Source organism: Pongo pygmaeus, chromosome 12 (assembly GCF_028885625.2).
Source record: "Pongo pygmaeus isolate AG05252 chromosome 12, NHGRI_mPonPyg2-v2.0_pri, whole genome shotgun sequence".
Lineage (NCBI taxonomy): Eukaryota > Metazoa > Chordata > Mammalia > Primates > Hominidae > Pongo > Pongo pygmaeus.
This window is the reverse complement of record NC_072385.2, coordinates 30433433-30453299: the sequence shown is the minus strand read 5'-3', so window position 1 is coordinate 30453299 and position 19867 is coordinate 30433433. Positions and strand designations below refer to the sequence as shown.

At 45.0% G+C, this 19867-nt stretch overlaps 1 protein-coding gene across 11 annotated transcripts in view; it reads left to right on the top strand.

Moving 5' to 3' along the window:
* Positions 1 to 3498: 3498 nt before the first annotated feature.
* AFF3 (ALF transcription elongation factor 3) overlaps positions 3499 to 19867 on the top strand; it is a 579079-nt gene continuing 562710 nt past the window's right edge. For 4 of the 11 annotated variants that reach the window (XM_063649229.1, XM_063649227.1, XM_063649228.1 and 1 more), the window contains exons 1-3: positions 3499 to 3723; positions 3947 to 4026; positions 5012 to 5131. In XM_063649229.1, coding sequence (XP_063505299.1) covers positions 3508 to 3723; positions 3947 to 4026; positions 5012 to 5131 — 416 coding nt within the window. In that variant the 5' untranslated portion in view covers positions 3499 to 3507. The other 7 variants (XM_063649234.1, XM_063649231.1, XM_063649230.1 and 4 more) reach the window with 6 other exon arrangements.

Genomic DNA, 19867 nt, shown 5'->3' with positions numbered 1-19867 from the left:
AAGTCAGGATGATTGGTTCTTGTTACCAGCATCAAAGGATCTTCTCATATCACAAAATAATGAGATTATCCCCCAACATAGGTCAGCATGGCATAAAATACATGATCTGTGATGGGAGATGCTTTTCTGATCCGCTTTTATGAAAAGTAAATGTCCGTCCTGCCTGCATTTTCAACTTTAGTATGTGTGCCTGCCTTTTTCTTTTTAAAATGTGGTAAGCTTCACCCACCAGCCTTTAGTACCGGCTGTATAAGGAGCAACTAACACCAAGACATACATGCTTATGTCCCATCCACTTTATTTTAAAGCACTCTTCAATTTGTCAGTACCTTAATTCTCTAAGCAGTGTTATAGTGGCTGACCACTTTTGAAATTATTTTTGTTTTGTTTGGTACTTGAAGGGCATGAAAAACTTCCCTCCACTTCCTTCCGCTCTCCCAGGGCTTATTTTCCCCTCTCTTTTCTCTGCCCTGCTTGCCCTCTGACCCTGCCGAGCTCTGCTGTTTCCACAGACTTCTGAATCTAATTAATGTCATAGTGACTATATAAGTGAATTATGTAGGCAGGAGGATGCGGGAAACTTTGGGGAAGGTGCATTCCTTAGGGAAAAACCTGGTTTTGTTAAAAAAAAAAAAGAAAGAAATGCACATTCCCAGGAACATTCATTCCTGGGGGTAGAATATCAGTGAAGCATAAAACCTCAGCAACTACTTACATTCAATAAATATCTGTTGTCTGATGAGCAGACGGAACCCTAGGAGCATCTCTTTTGACATCTGGGCAATAATCAGCTATTATGGAAGCTGGCTGCAGGGACAGATAGTCCAAATATGTTGTCTTCTAAAACAGGTCTCAGCCCTCGACTTGGGTATTGGCCCCCTTTCTACCCTCCCTCCTTTTCCCAGCCAGTTCACAACCATTTGCAGGGAGTATGTCCTTAGATGATCTCTGAAATGACCCTGGCTTCCAGGGCCCCAGAAAGGTCTCCAACTCCCTAGGACAGCGGACAGCCTTGGGGGAGGGGCACGAGTACTGAAGTTCTTCGCCAGAGGATACTGTCAGAGAACCCAAGGCGGAGATGGTCCCTATGCCCCATGTTTCCATGGAAACATAGGAGGAGTGATGACAGCCAGCACAGCCACACCATCTGCTCGGGACCTGGTGAATGACGAAAAAAATACAGAAAGAAAGGCACCTCGAATCCTAGGTTAGAACCACTCAGAGGTACCTGTGGAGAGAGAGGGAAAGGCCTGAAGACACAAGAACTCCTGAGTGGATCTAAAATCTATGCTGTCCTGGAGCTCAACATATTAGCATGTAATTTGCAAGGAGAAAGCCTAGAGGGTTTATCCCGCAATCCCTGGATACAGTTACAAACACCCAAGAAGCCTCTGGAAGGAGAAGCAGATGGAGTCATGCGTCTGCAGCGTTGCTGGAACAGGAAAGAATGGTGTCCTTAGGGACAAAGCTGGAGGAGATGCTGTAGGGGCTGAAGCAGCTTGATGATGCTCCTATCACCTTCCAGCAGTACCACCTGCAGAGCCAGCTTTTGGCCAGATGTATTTTTCTAGGGGAATGGTGGGATTACAAAGAGAGAAAAAAAATCCCACTTGGTTACAAAAACGACCTCTAAGTTGCAGCTGAGTCTTCAGAATAAGGCATGAATTAAAGCCATGCAAGGCTTCTCTTCTATCAAATAATATCTGAAGGAGGATCTTAGATGCCATAGGTTTGCTTCTGGGTTTATTTAAGAGGCTTCCAGCACTAGGTTGGCAGAATGTGAGTAGGGCCCCAGGCTGAGCAGGATTCATTTGTTAGTCCCTTTCTTTGGTACATTTAGTCTACACCAACCAACCAACCTGACCCGGGAAGCCAAGCAGCTCCTCTCATTTAGCAGCTTCCCCCAGCAGCCCTCCCCTTAGCTGGGTGGTTTGATTCAGTTCCCAGGAGTGTTGCTTGCATCCATGTGGGGAGAAAAGACCCTCAGGTCACAAGCACTATAGGATGAGCAAAAGCTAAGCAGCTTCATAGAAAACATCACTCTAAAATTTTTATTTTTAGAGAGTCTCTTTCTCTTTTACATAAAAAACTTCCCTTTTAGTTCTGACATTCTAATCCCCAAAAGTCCAAACCCTTTTTTTGCTTTGTATTAAGGAGTTAAAATTTTGACAACTAGATTAAGTGCTCGTTTCGGTTTGCATACCCAGAGGCTGGAGGATAATAGGAACATCTTCATAAACCAGATAAATAATAAAGATCTCCCATAAAGTCTCTCACTAACTGTTCTACATTTTACTTGTAAAAATTATTTTGGATTTATCTCCATGACAGCTTAGTAAAAAACAGGATCTGCAACTATTATTTGGGTTTCCTCAAAAGCCCTCATTCTCCAAGACACTATTACATGAAAACATAACACTGGAAATAATCAATCCAACTATCCCCATGTTAGAGGCCCCAAACAGAAAATCATGGCTATTCCTAAAGAAACATTTTTAAATACCCACCTTGCAATTGCTTTAGGTGCACACACTCTCATATATAAAACACAAGGCACCAGAGTTTAAATTCAAATGTAAATCTGCCCGTTACTACATGGCTTTTTGGGAGAGGCCTTTCATGAGTAAACCCCTCAACCAGCTCTATACCATCCCAGGGCCTTCCCTCTTTCCTTTTCTGGGATCATCTATTTATCTTCAGCCTCCATGGTGAGGGCAAATCTGTATCTGAGCTCCAAGCCCAGCATGGGACTCGCAGTAAACACGGTTATGTTTGTCCTTCAGCGGCCCTCCTTTGTATAAACAGATGTGGTGGGAAGGGAAGGAAAGCCAGATCCCGGTGAGGGCCGGGAGGTCTCCTTTCTGAAGAAGCTTCCCAGCTGCAGCCAGGAGCACGGGAACAGGACACATTTCTTGTTCAGGCCTCAGAACTTGCAGTTCTTCCAGACAGGGGCTGTTCCTGCTCCCTCCTCCACCCTCCACCCCCAGCCTTTGTTCCTGGGAATGCTGTCTCAATGTCTCGATCTCACTTTCGCCAAAGCAAACATTTCCAACAAGGCGTATGCTAAGGGGATATTAGAAAGACAGATTTTCTTTTTTTTTTCCTTTTTCCAAATACACTGTGCATTAGGATTTGGGCAGCCAGCCCTTCACACCTGTACTTTTTCCTATATTCATATTCTCTTATGTTTTTACCTAACCTTCTTGCTACCTTCAGCTGAGAGGGGTTTTTGAGGGCTGAGAGTTATCAGCTTGTAAAATAACAATTCCATTTTCTCAGACTATGTTGATGCCAACTCTGTCTTAATTTAGCGTTTTACATTTTGCACATTAGTTATGGATGCTAATGAAGAAAGGATTGATTCAGAGCTGGGGGAAGAAGGGAGCCAGGCTGAGCATTCTGAAATCCGATCTCAAATAGGAAAGAAGTCTCATTGGCCTTTTGGTCTTCTACGTGTGTCCTGAATTGAGTTTGTTAATCCTCATTCGGAGGTGGTGAGGTGAGAGGATGACTCTTCGGCTTGATGTTGGAGGGATCCCGTCACTTGCACCCAGGGTTTACATTTCTGGCAGCCCCAGTCAGCGGTTCCTGCCCAGAAAAAGGAACAAAGGGGAGAGTGCTGGAAGGGACTCCCTTTTGGCGGGGAGTGCGAGGTTTGGTTCGCGTGGTGAGGCACAACTGCAGGGCTCTGAGCCGCTCTCTAGGAATGCTGGGGAATCCCTGGTGAGAATCCGGAGCTGTGGCCAAGAGGTCAGGAGAGTCAGGGGGCCTTGGAGGGGCTTCCGGTTCTAGGCCAGCTGTGGAGAAGCAGAGGTAGGGCCCTGATGGAGACATGCGCTTCGCAGCATGTCTAAAAAAGTAAGCCAGGGGGAAGAGCTGTCTTTACAATGAGGGAGATTATTATTACTCTTTAGGAGCCACGATGATACTCTTATCACCCTTCTAGCTGATCACCTGCCTTCCCAGACCGGAGACGGGCGGCAAGTTTGAAGTCGACACCCGGAAGCCAGTTTGTCCCCCTTCCCCGTAAGAAATAAAAAGAAAGGAGGTTGGTTTCCAGGGCTGGCCAGCTAGAGGGTGGGTGGGACCACCACTGGAGGCCAAACCGCAACGGAGAGCAGGTCCGGGTGGAAGAGGTTTCCTCCGCGCCGCCGCTTTATTTCGCTGAACTTGCGGGCTCCAGAGACCTTAAACGGTTTGTGTGGGGCGCTGCTGCAGGCGGCACAGCTCACTCTCCCCGCGCCTGGGCGGCCGGGGAATTTCCCCGCACCCACCCGGGTCCGCCGCCCGCGGGAGCGCCCAGCAGGGTCAAGTGGATTCTGGGGCGCGGGAGAAGTGCGTGCAGCCCGGGCAAGGCCGGGCGCGGCCGGACGCGGGCGGGCGGCCGAGGGAAGCGGCAGGGCCGGGCACGGCTCCGCATCCCCCCGCACTCGGCGCCGCCGCCTCGCCGCTCTCTCCCGTTTGCAGTGCCGCCCCGGGCACCCCCGGGCTGCTGAGGAGCGGGCGGGCCGTAAGAGCTGCGAAACAGGGGCGGCGGGGCGGCGCGGCCTGCGAGCGCCGCGGGACCCCGAGGAGCGGCGCGGGGAGTGCAGGGGCGCGCGGGGCGGGCGCGGCGCGGGGCTCACGGTGCGCGCGCGCCTCGGCCTCGCCCGCGCACACGCGCCTCCCGGAGGAGAAAGAGGCGGGCGGGCGGGCGCAGAGCACCGCGGTGGCGGCAGCGGCGGCGGCGGCTGCAGCAGCGGGCCGGGCCGCCGCGAGGGAGGGGAGGAGGGGCGGGCGCAGGGCCGGGGGCGGGGGGCGGCGGCGGCGCGGCGAGCTCGCCGCTCTCTCTTGAGTGTGCCTGCGCGCAAGCCGGGGAGCGGGTGAGTGCGCCGGCCGCTGCAGCCAGCCCGGCCGGCCCGGAGTCGGGGGCGGGGGGCGTCGGGAGCCCCGACCTGGGGGCGGGCGGTGGGCGGGCGGCGGCCGCTCTGGCGCTGCTGGGATGCACCTTGAGCGGCGCCTTTCGTTGCAGCGCGCGGGCGGCCCGAGCCTCGGCGGCGGCGGTAGCGGCGGCGGCGGCGGCGCTGACACCTCCCACCATGGACAGCTTCGACTTAGCCCTGCTCCAGGAATGGGACCTCGAGTCACTGTGGTAAGTCCCCGTGCCGGCCGCTTCGGGCGGGCAGGAGCGGCGAGGGGCGGCCGCGGCGGCCCGCGCGTCCTCACCTGGGCTGGGGGCTCCGGGCGGCCGGCCGCCGTGGGGGTGGGGTGGGTCGGGGGCGCCTGCCTCGCCAGCCCTTTCCTGCCTCCCCGGGTGGGATGCGTGGCCGCCTGCCCGTCTGTTTCCCCCTCTCCCGTTCCCTTCCCTCGCGGCGGCCCGCCCCAACCCAGGGGCTGGTGATCTAGGTAGCCAGGGGCAGAGCGCAGCCGTGGGGAGGAAAAGAAGCGATTTGAAGACTGTGTCACTAATGCCTGGGGATCCACCCGTCGGCCCCCTGCTCCTCTCACTTCCTTTCCCTCCGACTGCGCCCCCTCCCTCCTCTGGCTGGCACCAGCGACCCCCTGGAGTTGGTGCTGCTGCGAAGTGCCCTTAGAGGATGCTCCAGCCTCCCCGCCTGCGCCCGGTCTCGGCTGCATCCTTTCTGTCTCTCCCACCCACTTCCACCGAGATGGAAAAGTGAACACCCAGGGCAGGAAACGAGTGTTTCTCCGTGCCGGTATTCCAGAGGCCTTAGCCCAGGGAGACTCCTTTCCTCGGGGTTCACAATTCCTCTGGGCCCTTTCTTCACACCTCGTCACAGTTGCACTCCTCCTCCCCACCCCACCCGGACGCCCCGGGTATCCCTTTATGCCACGCTCACAGCTCGAAGCCCGGGGGGCACTCCAGGTTCCGTTTCTCGGGGATCTCACACTGGGGAGCTGCTGTAGGTAAATCGCCGCTGAAAGCAGTTTAATTCCAGTTGCGGGTGTCTTAAAAATCCCATTGGCTGCTTTAGTATCTGTCTTATTCCCCCTTCGTTCTCTGTCCCCCCCAACCCCCCACTATCTCTTAAATGTTTCCAACCAGCACTATTCAGGTGGTAAAATTACTGCCTGCATATTCCTGGAGGAACTTGTGTTATGTTTAATATTTACGGGGATGAACATCTGCTGGAACAAGCATATTAACTGCACTCTGTTCTACCTCTGGTAATCGCTTATTGTAGAGCTGAGCTTTTTTTTTTCCTTTTGCTTTAATTCAGTAAAGAGTTCACATGTGTCTAAAACTGCAAGTGGTGTGCACATGAATATGCAATGTACGATTTTCAAGCTAAACTGCTTTATGATTTATAACTCATATAGATGATATGTGGATCTCTGTGTATTTTCTGTGATTTAGGTTTCCAGTGACTTTTATTTTCCTAAAGACAGGTGTAACAAAATAAACTGGACACAAAGCTAGCACATTATCGAACGGTTTCTTATAAAAGAGCCTATGATGAGTAAGTACAGCTTGCTCTGCATAATGTTGGTGCCTGTAAAACACACAAGGACCGGCCCTAACGTAATAAAACTTTTACATATTGCACTGGAAACTTCAAAGAGCCAGGGCAGAAAGAATATGAAACATGTTATGACTCTGTAAAAGTTGCTAATTACTGTGTTGCTGCTCCTGGGGTTATTTCAGCCTTTCATTTACAGATACCTATTATTTTATAGGTTTACATTTAGAAGTGTTGGTTTCTGGCGCAAATTCACTAGCTTTCCAGATAGCAACTGTACTTTTAAAATGCTGTTTGCTTTTAAAAGGCAGTTTTTCAGTCAAAGGGAAGAACTTACTGTTTCGGCATATTTTTATGCTGCTTGTCTGCTTGCTGACTCAAAGTGAACCCCCTTATGACTTTTATAAGTAATATTTTGAGATTATCAGCGTAATCTGTGGGGTCTTCCTGCACAGAGCCTGAGCTCTGTTTCCTTTTGCATCCTTAGTTCCCAGCTGAATTACCCGGGAGCAGCGTCACAGAATAAATATCTGTTGAATTGACTTGAAATTTACATTAGCAGTACATTTATTACTTTTAAAAAAGCAAAAAATTACACGTTTTTTAAAGAGTTGATGTACGTGCAATCACATTTTAATCAGTGCATCGAGTTTTGGCTTATGAAGGCATGTAGACTTTCTTGATCACAGTATAGTAGGACAGTTTGGCTTGACCGGGAGGGTTTCTAGTTTTGCAGATGTAGAATTACATTTTACAAAAGCTTATATGTTTCTGATAAGTTAAAGAAAAACCAAACTTGAGTATGCATTTCTAATATGTTTAGACATTTTCTCACAGATGAATTTTTGGATGCTATGTTCTCAGTTTTATGGTTTACGTAAATTTTTAAGTTTATGGTTACTTTTAAGCTTATAGATGGTTCAAAATAACTAATATTTGAGAACTTTCTGTGTGTCCAGTATTTTCATATCCATTGTTTTCTTATTTGAATCTCTTAATCCTGGACAAGGTAAGTGGTAGTAGTTCCATTTTATAGATGAGGAAATTACTTTACTGAGGTCATAAAACAGATGACAGCAGACTTTTTAAAACTAACATTTGCTGAACACTTATTATTTATCAGACACTGTTCTGGGTACATTACATGTTTTAGCTCTTTTAATTATAAAGCAAGTACTGTTATTAGTTCCATTTTACAGATAGGAAAATTGAAGATGGGGAGATAGGGTAACCTGCCCAGAGTCACATATCTAAAAATGGGGCAGCTATATTTCAACCAGAAATTAGCTTCAAAGCCCAATGATCTGACTTCAAATCCAGTCAGACAATTGCCATTTTCTAGAGTACTTCAAATGTCTCTCAGTTTATAAGGACAGCTCTGAAATTAATTACAAAACAAAATCCCCATGGACTGGAAGTTAAGGTCTTGCTAAAATATCAGAGAGTTAGAGCCCTAAATGGTATTAAAATTAAAAATTTGAAAATAAAATACCATAGTTAGGAAAGTATACCTGTTAATTATGAATTATTGTATTAGAGCAATATACATTTTAAAGACCATTGAAAACTTCTTCCTTTGATTCATCATAGAAAAACTTTTTTGAAGGGGGAAGGAGGAGGTACAGATTAATGGCAAAAGAGAATCTTACTTTAATCCCTAAGAACTTTTTCTAATTGATGGACATCATTTTCCAATTGAACAAATTGGAATTTATTAGTTGTGACTGTGGCTTTGAATCTGAGCTACTTTATTCTTGCAGTCACCGAAAGTGTCCTCAAATGACTGTATAGAAAATATAAAGGGAAAAGCTCAGTTCTGTTGAATATAATCAATATACACAATCAATTGATAATTCAAGAACTACCTCCTTTGCCTTCTTGCACACACTTCCTCCCGCTCAGAAACATCCATACTTATTCTTCAGGATGGGTTTTTTGAGCCTGAATTATCCAGCTGGCTGTTTCAACTTTTTCAGCCATACCTTAAAGTTGAAAAGGATAGCCCTAATTTCCACCTCTAATTCCACTTCCAATTTCTGGTTTGAAGCAAGACTGAAGAACTTGGAAAAAGGTGAAGGTGTTCATTCAGCACTTGACACTGTAGCTTTGTTCTGTAGAGTCTTGAAGAGTTGGGCATTCCGTGAGTTTACAGGGGCAGATAGGCAGAGGCACAAGGCTGCCCCCTCCACTCCCTGGTCTTCCTTCTGTGGTCCACCAGCTTTTGATTAGATGCTAGACATATAAGCCGTTCCTCAGGGCCTTTAAAATAATGACCATCCCTTTTAACAAGCTAAATGTTGCTTTCATTTAATTCATTTAACAAATATTTATTGATCATCTCTTAAGTAGAAGACCTTGTGCTGGTTTCTGTGGGGGATGCAAGGATGAGTAAGGCGTAGGTTGTACATATTAGTGTTATTGTCTAGTGAGGAAATTAAGAACACACATGAAAAAGGAAGTTTTCAACACGGGTGATTCAGAAAAGAGACCATATTTGGGACTTGGGTGGAGGATGGAAAGAGGAAAAATTGAGTTAAAAAAAAAAAAGAAGACTTCCATGAAATAGGTGGCCTTTGAACTAAGTCTTGGAAGACAGATGGTGTGGGTGGGGGTATTGAGAGTACATGGAGGCATCTTGGGCAAAGAAAACTTGAACAAGGGCTTTCATGGTGTCTCTGAAAGATCCTTTTATGCATCATGGTGGAATTACCTATACTGCCTATTTTAAAGATGCAGAACTTTGTAGTCATGAGGTAGTTTCAGTGAATGAGAAAAGTTTTCCAAAATGAACTTGTATTTCATCTTCCTTAAATGTTAACACATTTTAATCATCGGACAGAAAGTCTATCAACATACAATAGTATAATAAATATTCTGTTCTTCCCTACCACTCACCCCATTCCTCCATAGCTTCATATAAGCCAGAATCCACACACTTTTGTTCAGATAGGCATTATTCTTTATATTCCTGTAAGTTGGAGCCTTTGAAGTTATAATACATGGATCATTTCATACTCATCAACCTGTTCAATTCAATAAGCATTCACAGAGTATTAGACAGAGGAGAGGTACCCTCAGGGCAGTGACTTTCAAATGCTTCAGACTATGACCCCCAGTAACAAATACACATTTAATACTGCCACCCACCACCCCTTGCACATGCATACAAGTAAGTGAAACAAGAGCATCATGAAATAACGCTTATTACTATATGTGATACACTTGGATATTTCCTATCCTCTTTCTTTCTCTTTTTTCTTTTTTTTTTTTTAATTTCCCACTCATAGGCTGAAACCTACAGTTTAGGAAACCCTGCTGTACAGGATGCAAAGGGGAGTGTGTTTTTTGGGAACTTAATAGGAGAATAAGCCATACCCATAAATACCTGCAATCCAAGGCTGACACTGCCTGCTTGAGGGGGCACGGGCACATCCCATTGAAAGTAAGATATTCATGGTGGGGTGGCATTTGAAATGGGTCCTGGAGTAGAATTTCAGGAGGAAATGGAAAGGAGGAAAACCACGTGGTGGGAAGACTGTGAATAGAAACATGGAGGGAATAAAGTGTGGATCTTGTTTGGTGAAGGTAGACTCACACAGGCAGGGAGGGATGCAGAGGCACTAGCAGTTTAGTCTCCCTAAAGATACTGCCCAATAGTGCCCGCTGATGCTTTTGCTTGTCTTCAAATCAGCTGCCAGGGGACATGTGCAGGCCAGTGGGTGGCTTCCTTCAGGCCTTTTTAGACTTCCCTTCATAGTGCCAGAAAATGCTACAGATCACTGATCTTGACCTTCTGGTGCCTCTACCCTTTCCTCCAGCTGCAGTAAAGCAAACATTTTAAGGCCTATTCCTATCCTTTTGGTCAGTCCTTATGGGTCAAAGCAGAGTACAAAGAAAGGGCAGAAGGAGAGTGCACCTGTCTGAGCCCCAGGTGTCCTGGAGCTGATTGGTAGAGAGCAGCTCTGCAGAGCTGCGTGTACTCACACTGGCCAAAGGTCACTGTGTAGTTGACTGCATGGCTCTCATTGGCCCTCATCATGCGCCTGAAGGGGCCTCGGCAGGTACGAGGAGGCAAAGGCTTCTCAGAAGAGTGGCTTCCAGGGCTAGGGCTGTGGGCAGCAGTGGGGAAGGGGCTGCTCGTCAGCCTGGAGGAGGCAGGGGGCCTAGATGGGAAGCAGTGGAGTGTTGCATCCGCTGTGGAGGAGCTCAGCCCTTGTGTGGGGTGTGTTTTGGAGAAAGCTGGGTGGAGAGACTGGTTAGTTCAGGGCGCCGAGAACTTGGGGACTCCAGCTGGGCTGGGGCCCCAGAGGATACCAGGGAGGAGGAACCCAGGGAGGGTGCACCTTAATGTGCAGATGGGTTTTTAACCAAATATCTCTTGATGACAATGAAGATGAGTATTGTGTGTGGGGAAATGATTCCTTCCTGTGTTCCAGATTCTCTTTTGTGAAAATGTAGGAGGGTTTTAAAATGCTAAGAACCTATTTTGGGAGAATGTCCTTGTTAACCACAATGGGTCTAATCAATGACACTTGAGCAACTTGAACGAAGGCCTTTGGCTTAATACAGATTAATAGGCAAATTAAGAAAAAAGAAAACCTCTCAATATAGGATGCAAGAATTTGTGTGTAAGTGGAATTTTTAACCTGAAATAGATTTGCCTGTTTGATTTTTTTTTTATTTTAATTTTTGGGAATAAAGCCTTGGTGGCAAAATCGAGGCCCCATAAAAGACGATTTTAATATCATTTAATGGTAACATAATTTTTTTGTTGTTGTTTTATTTCAAAGTGAAATCCATAAAACTTATTTTCAATGTTGGCTGTTCCCTTTTGTCTTGGAATTTAATTGAGGTTTCTGAATTCAGCTGGCTCCAACCTTGCTTTCTGTTTGGCCCTGGGCAGCTCATGATTTTTCTCATTTCCTATTCTCAGTCTTGGTTTAATCACTTATAAAATGACAGCACTTAGACTGGCCTACCTCATAAGGTTGTGATGTTAAGTAATAAAAGTGTCAATTGCTCTGAATGCCACATGTAGCTCTTCTATACCCTTTGCTTTCTTAAAAATGTCTCTTTTTCATAAACAAGGAAGAATATAGAAAGGCCACATGAGGTCAGATTCAGCAGTCCATGTGGTGCAGCGTTCTGTCCCTGGCAACAGGACCCTGGGACGGTTTTGAGTAGAGGTTGGTAGCTTTTCTTAGTCGTGCATCATAGTCCAGCAGACAAATATGCTCTTACTTAACGGTTGTACTACTCACATATGTAGATCTATTAACCATTACATAATCTTTTATGTTTCACTGAGAATGTATTGCATTACCAACCATTACATCAAATGACTTCATTTGGCACTGTGGGTCTCATTAAATTATGTCAGGCTAATCATAATTTAGTTTCACTGGAAACAAAATACACAGTGTTTATATCAGAGCAAGGGGACACCACCCAATCCAAGAAACTAAATGGGTTGAATCTAAGGAAACTACCACCCGGGATATGATAGGGGCCTCAAGTGTTTGAAGGCATTTAGCTGGGAAGTGGGAATAGAGTTGTTCTGGGTTGCTCAAGGGCACGAGTAAGATCAGTGGGTGTGAGAGCATTTAACAGTGATGTGATGTGGGCTGTCTCAAAGGGTAACAATTACCTGACTTTGTAGAAAGACATTCCTGGGTAGGCAGAGCGGCAGCAATAGGCTATCTCCGAGATTCCTTCCAGCTTCAAAATTCTATGATCATTCCCCTCACAGGGTAGCAGGAATCAAAGAGTGCAGAAGTCATTAATTGTATTCACTTGTGTATTTTCCCTCTGCAATTTCCCCACTCACCTGTGGAGAAAGGCATAGAGGGTACTTCTTCACATAATTTCTTCCCAGGAGGCTCATTGTTAGCGGAGGTAAACAAAAATGACTGTAATTTGGAGACCACTTTAACATAGCAACTCCATTTAGAGAGTTATGTGCTTAACTTGATACTGGAAATAATTTTATTTTTCCTTTTATATGGGCAGGAAATTAGTTTCGAAAATCCCCTAGAGGACCATGATGTGAGTCTGTTGGTCTTAAATTTTTCTTCTCATGTCTGTACTGTTTACCTGCGTTATGAAGTGACAGAACAGAATTTCAGTCAGTGTTCATTGACATGTTAATTAGTTACCTGGCAGTTTAGATAGAAAGAGGCTTTAGTGGATCACCACCAGTTCTAGGAAATAATCTATTTTTGTTTTAAAATTTCAAAATATATTTGTTTTCACGTAGAATGCTTGTAGAAGAAGAAAAGACCCAGGGTGTAGAAAATTGTTTCGAGAGCATAGGTCAGTATGCTTAGCTGTCACTCGGGGAATGCTTCTCAAACTTCCATGTGCGTCCAAATAATCTAGAAGGCTTGTTAAAATACACATTCTAATATAATAGAAGCAGGAGTCGACATTTCTAACTGGCTCCCAAGTAATAGTTTTGGTCCACAGACCAAACTTTGACTTGTAAGGACTAAATGGACAAAAATTTCCTTTGAAAAGAAGCCCTTTCAAAATTTGCATTTGCTTCTCCCTGTTTTGGGGACAACTTTGTGTAATAACAGTACAGTTCCATAAAGCTTGACGGTTGCGTTTAGATGCAGTATTTATTTTATTTTTGTGATTCTTTCTAATACAATTCTGATGAGTGAGGGGGTGGTTAATTGTATTCTAGTGGAGGTATGGTGGGAAGTAAACATAAAAACCTAAGTAAACACAATTTGTAATAAATAGGCTAATCACTTTTTATAGCCTCTCAGTTCTTATCATTCCTTCAAAGCCCAGGACCTTCTGTTGTATCGGGCTCGAATGCTGAGAGTAACTGGATAGTCTTACAGACACTTTTGGATTGTGGAGAATCTCTTCAGTAACCCCTGTAGTTGCCCAGGATTCAGACCAAATGTCCCCATTCTCTCCTAGCCATTCTCTCTTTGGGAGGGCTGGGGTTGGGGGGATAGGAGTGTTGGGGGTGGGGTCAGCTATTTGCAGAATTATTGCACTACCCCATGGCCATAGCTGCAAATTGCAACTTTCCTAGTGTCCTACGAGAAATCACAATTGAAGACTCTATGTGGAACCCATAGTAGGTTTCAGATACTTCACTTGGGGACCTTGCATCCCCGCTTGGCTAACCACCTTCTTTCTGCGCCATTATCGGAGTACCCTGAGTCCATTAGTTGGCCAAACTCAGCTGCAGTTTCCGTGTGTAATTTCCAGTTCTATTTCATTAGAATGTTTGCATATAGGATGGATGATGCAAGGAAATATTGCACAATTGACTTTGCATGTTCTGTGATACTGACAGGAAGTTTATTGACTTTATCTTTCTAAGGAGGGTGTGTGCATGCACATAAGCACATGAGTGCACATACACACATTTTCATTCTCTGAAGTAGGCATTGAAGACTGCTACTGACAAGAGAAACCCAGATTGGATTTAAACAATGGGGGGTATTTCAGATTTGGAAAAGAAAGGTGAATTTTCATGAATAGTAGGGCAAATTTAAATCTTGCAGTCTTGAGACACGTGAACTGGTGGATGAAGTTCTTGCAATAGTGTTTAGCATTATTTGGGGCCATAGTTGGTATCTATACTCCTGGTAGCCGTGATACTGCCTTAATATGTCGTAGTCCATTATGTGGTCTGACTAATTGTGTTTAACCATTTCTTGTAATATGCAACATTACTTTCCACTGTTCTAGCTCTTCCTTCAGATTGTGGGGGAGGAGAGAGGAAAACAGTTGCCCTCAAGCCTGAAGGTAGGTCAGGCCCATAGTAAGATAAGCAAGTATTTGATTATTGCTTCAGTACTAGTGTCATCAAATTAATACAGTTTCTTCTACATTTAAGAAAATACAGTTTACTGACTATCAATAAATAGTACAAATAACAAGTGATTCAGACAACCCGCCCCACACCACACACCAAAAAAAAAAAGACTGTCAGACTCAGAGGTTTACTCTGTTGGGTCCCAAGAAGCAACATTCAGGAGTTCCTTAAGAACAGAAAAAGCTACTGATGATGGTCAGGTAGGTTCTGACCTTTAAATGCATTGTTTGGGCTTTCGCCCTGGGACCCTGCCTTGGTTGAGAAGATAGGTTGCCCACATGGCCCACTTGCTTCTTGTCCCACCAATCATATTCCATGGCAGGGAGGCTTCTGGTGTCCTTTTTCAGAACTGCTGAGGTAGAAACTGCAGTTGGAGGCCGAGGACTTTATCTCAGGTTGTGAAGTAGGTATGTTCACTGGCCATAGACTCTGTAGTTCACTAAAATAGAAGCTCAGAGCATCCTGGGAAGAAGCAGGTAGACTTTCCTTGCCAGGCCTTCTCAGTGTCCTAAGGATTCAAATGTTTACATCCTTCCACTTTCTGAAACATCCTGCCAGGTCCCTCTTCTGTTAAGGAGTGCAGGGGTCCCCAGCCCCTGGGCTGTGGATCAGTATTGGTCCAGGGCCTGTTAGGAACTGGGCTGCACAGCGGGAGGTGAGTAGACGGTGAGCAAGAGAAGCTTCATCTGTATTTACAGCTGCTCCCCATTGCTCACATTAGTGTCTGATCTCTGCCTCCTGTCAGATTAGCACTGGCATTAGATTCTCACAGAAGCATGAACCCTATTGTGAACCAAGCATGCGTGGGATCTAGGTTTCTCCTTATGAGAATCTAATGCCTGATGATCTGTAACTGTCTCCCATCACCCCCAGATGGGACTCTCTAGTTGCAGGAAAACAAACTCAGGGCTCCCACTGATTCTACATTATGGTGAGTTGTATAATTCTTTTATTATAGATTACAATGTGATAATAGAAATAAAGTCTACAATAAATGTAATGCACTTGAACCATCCTGAAACCATCCCTCCACCCCTGGTCCATGGAAAAAAAGTCTTCTACAAAACTGGTCCCTGGTGCCAAAGAGGTTGAGGACCACTGCTGTTGTGGGAGTAGAAATGAGGATTCACCTGAAAGGAGGATACAGCTCTAGCAACCCTTTGATCAAAATATATGAGCTGTCTGTCATCTCAAGGAAATAGATGGCAACATCAGAAATGGGAAGACCACACTACTCCAACTCACATCTATGTCTGTGTGCAGTAGTCCCTCTGTTTTGATGGATAATCAAATGGTCTCACGTTTTTACCATGGTGTGCCACCTGTGGCCCTAGCTGTATGACTGTCTAGGATGAAGCCCTTAACCTTGTCTGGACTCAGGTTACAGTGATGCGGATAAAGTCCATTCTGCCTGAGCACCAGTGATCATCAGGTGCGGTGGGATATTGTAGAGCCCAGGACAGAGTTTGACTTGGAGCCTGCTGAGTTTTTCACAGAAGCATGTCTACGTGCAGGAGAGGACAGCTCAGTGGGTACCACCAGGACTCTCTTATTTGCGTTCCTTTCATTGAAGGTAGTTCCTTCCCCAGAACATGGCATAGCTGCTTTTGAGAACCAATCCTTGTAAGTGACTTCCTTTAATTTTTTTCAATAAGTAGAGTTTAATTTTTTAATATGAACAGAACACCTGAGAAAATTCTTTGGAGTCTGAAAGGAAGTAGGGTATATTGGTTTCTAATAGTTAGGTAAATAATTAGTTACATAAATTGATTTCTTTTCCTTACTTTTATTCCTCAGCAGGACAAAAGTAATATTTTAGACCAGGTATGGTGGTACAGGCTGATCATGCCTATAATCCCAGCATTTTGGGAGGCCGAGGAAGGAGGATGGCTTGAGCCTAGGAGTTTGAGACCAGCCTGGGCAACATAGGGAGGAGACCCCATCTCTACAGAAATATTAGCTGGCCATCGTGGTGCATGCCTGTGGTTCCAGCTACTTGGGAGGGTGATGTGGGAGGATTCCTTGAGCCTGGAAGGTCAAGGCAGCTATGAGCCATGATTGCACCACTGCACTCCAGTCCGGGTGGCAGAGAGAGACCTTGTCTCAGAAAGAAAAAAAAGGTAATGTTTTAGAGCCCTAAAATATATAATAATGTAATGCAGTCTGTCTACAGTATAGAGGGCTTGAAGCTGCTCTTTGTAACTTTCTTCCTCTGGATTTCTAGGTTTCTGGGTTGAGATGAGCATCCTTTTATTGAGCCAGACACAGAACTGAAGAGACCACATTTCTAGCCCTTGATATGTTTATATTTTAGCCTAGTAATAAGAACAGATTGTTTCATTAGTCTAAGTAGACTTTTTACCTGTCCAAAATCCTGTGGAGTATATACAGGGGTACCCTACCCAGCATGGTGTTTCAGGGACAATTTCCTAGAGAAAGTGACATCTGATTGCAGTCTTAAAGGAAGGATAAGAGTTAGCCAGGCTGGGAGTGGGGTGGGGATATGGCAGGTACGATAATGTAAGGAAAGGCAAAGAGGTGAAAATTAGCAAGTTGTGAACAGTAGCAGTGACCAGTGCAGGTCAGTTTCAGGTCCCTGGCATTCAGGTCGGGAATGGCAGGATGGGAGGTTGGGCAGCGGAGCTGGGAGCAGCCCTCGGAGGGCCTTGCATGGCTTTCCAAGGAGCTTGAACATTTTCCAGTAGGTGATGGCCTGCATGAGGGCTTTAAGCAGGGGAGCAAAATGGTCACATTGGCATTTTATTATTATTTCTAGAAGGCGCTGTACGTGGATGAGTCTGGTGGCTGTGGGAGGCCATGTCTGAAGGTCAGGAGGTCAGTGAGGAGTGAGGGCTGACTGGCCTGGGCCGGTGAGGATGGAGAGGAAGAGAGGGAGTAGAGAGTTGTTGGGGGCATGACACAGGCAGTATTCACTCATTTTGTGGGTAGAAGGGGATGAGGGTGCTTTGAGGCTATCTAGCTTGTGTGATGAGGTAGGGAAAGTAGGAGGAAGAGCGAGTTGAGTGGGGAAAGAGGAACTCTTTGGATTTAAATGTATTGCATTTAAATGCCCGTGGACCATGAGGATAAAATTGCCTGTAGGAAGTTTACTGAAGATCCTGACATTTAGGGAAAAGGTCAGTATGGAAATAAGTGGGCATTATCAGCATACAGGTGCTGGTGAAAGCCTTGAGATTGGACAAGATTGTCTAGGGTGGAGGAGGAGAGAATGAGAAGTAGGCTGCAGGCACCACGGTGTAGTGGGGAGGGAAAGCAGCCGGTGAAGAGGGTTGAAAAGGAAAGATCAGCCAGGGTGAGGCCAAGAGCCAGTGGGGTCCGTGGCCAGCTGCTTTTTGGAGTTGGCAGTGGGGGTGAAAGAATGGATGGGAGGTGGGAGGGCGGCTATGCGTGTTCCCACTCTTGAGGGGAAAGATGGGCAAACTGATGGAGGAAGGCCTCAGAGGAGATGTGGGCAGGCCAGGCCCAGAATCAGAGGAAGAACGCGAGGGTGGAATCTGTGTAGATACTTTGGAATAAACCTTGTGGGTAGGGGCGATGTTTAACAAAATACCTATGAGAAATGGAAGTTTCACAGAATGGAACTACAAAGAAGAGGGTAATATGAAACATCAGATTGTAAAGGGAAACTAGTAGGTTCTTCCTAGTTATTTTTGAATATATAACTTAAAAGTCTGCATAAGCCCCTTTGGCATACATCTATGTCATACTATCTGTAATTTAAAGTAATTTTGATTGAGAAGTAATTTGGTGAAGGTACATAGCCAGGAAAAATTAGTGAGCTTGTCTAATTGTGGGCTGTTTTAAATGGATTTTTAAAAACTATTTTCAAATAGAGAAGACAGGAGTCCCATGATGTTGTCCTAACATTTGATGGCAGATTTTCCTTGGAAAGGCACCTAGGCCAGCTGGCCTCAGGGTGTTGTGTTTCTTACACATAAGAAGTGTCCTGAGCCCTTCGCAGGTATATATTATCTCTTTTAATCTCCATTACCTGTAGGGTGGATTCTACTATTCCCCATTTTATAGAGAAGGAAACAAAGGCACAGGGTAACTTGCCCAAGGTCCCATAGTTAGTAAGGCAGAGCTGGGAATTTAATGCAGGTAGCCTGGCTCCAGAGCCCCTACATGTCACCACCATCCTGTAATATGTATCTCTTAATGACAGAATCAGAGGGCATGAGTACCGAGGTCCCATGTGACCTTAAAGTATATGTGATATAGGCTGGGCGTGGTGGCTCATGCCTGTAATCCCAGCACTTTGGGAGGCTGAGGTGGGTGGATCACCTGAGGTCAGGAGTTCCAGACCAGCCTGGCCAATGTGGTGAAACCCTGTCTCTACTAAAAATACAAAAATAAGCCAGGCATGGTGGTGGATGCCTGTAATCCCAGCTCCTCGGGATGCTGAGGCAGGAGAATCACTTGAACCTGGGAGGCAGAGGTTGCAGTGAGCCTAGATCGCGCCATTGTACTCCAGCCTGGGTGTCACAGCGAGACTCCGTCTCAAAAACAAACAAATATATATATACACACACACACACACGTAAATGGTCTCCAGCAGGTATAGTGAGGTATATATGGAAAAACATCTTGAGATTTATTTTGAACTTTGAAACTCAGAATGAATAGTATATTGTGTTCAAGCTATTACAGATTTTAGACTAGTGGAATTCTAATTAAACAGGCTTCACTGTGCATGGATTGTCTGTAGTTCACTGTCATTAAGTCCTGCTCTTTTTGTTAGTATTGAAAATGTTAAAAATACACTGCCTATATATTTTCTCGTAATTAGTTGTATGTTCCATAAAACCTCTAATTTGACAAATTTTATGGATGAAGAAAATGGTAACAACTGTTTGCCACATCTGGTCAAATCTACCATAACACCTAAATGTAACTTTATTAATAACAATAATGATGGTACAGCAATACAATTTATAAAACTACCTCATGAAAGTCATCTGAAATTGTAAGGTGATTTTTTTTTTTCATGTAGATCATTTTGCTGTTTCTTCTTAGAAATGGAACTACAAATGGTGTACAAATGGTCTGTACAAAGTCAGACCATCTCTTCTAGTTGAATGACTAATTCTAGAAAGAAGCATTGCTTCAGTGACCTGGAAAGAGTAAACAGGCTTAATTTATATCACGAGATAGTTGGGTAAAGTAAAAATTATAAATTCTTAGCTTAAGGGATTGGGACATATTGAAACAGGTGACAAAAATAACTTTAAATGTCTTTTTAAAAAATCTTAGAGAATAGGACGTTAAATAACGTTAGTTATTTTTGAATATTTTAAGTTAGGTTAAAAAAAAAATCCACTTGGCTGGCAAAATTCCAGAAAGGCACGAATTAATGTTGGGAAGGGCAAAGGGTTCAGAGCCATCCAGCAATGGGTTCAGATTCTGACATGCCATTTACTAGCTGTGCCATCTTTAGTAACTCAGCATCTCTGAGCTTCAGGTTCCTTATATATAAATGAGATAATACTGCCACTGATTTGTTATGGGGATTAAATTAGATAATGTTCTTTTATGCTATCAT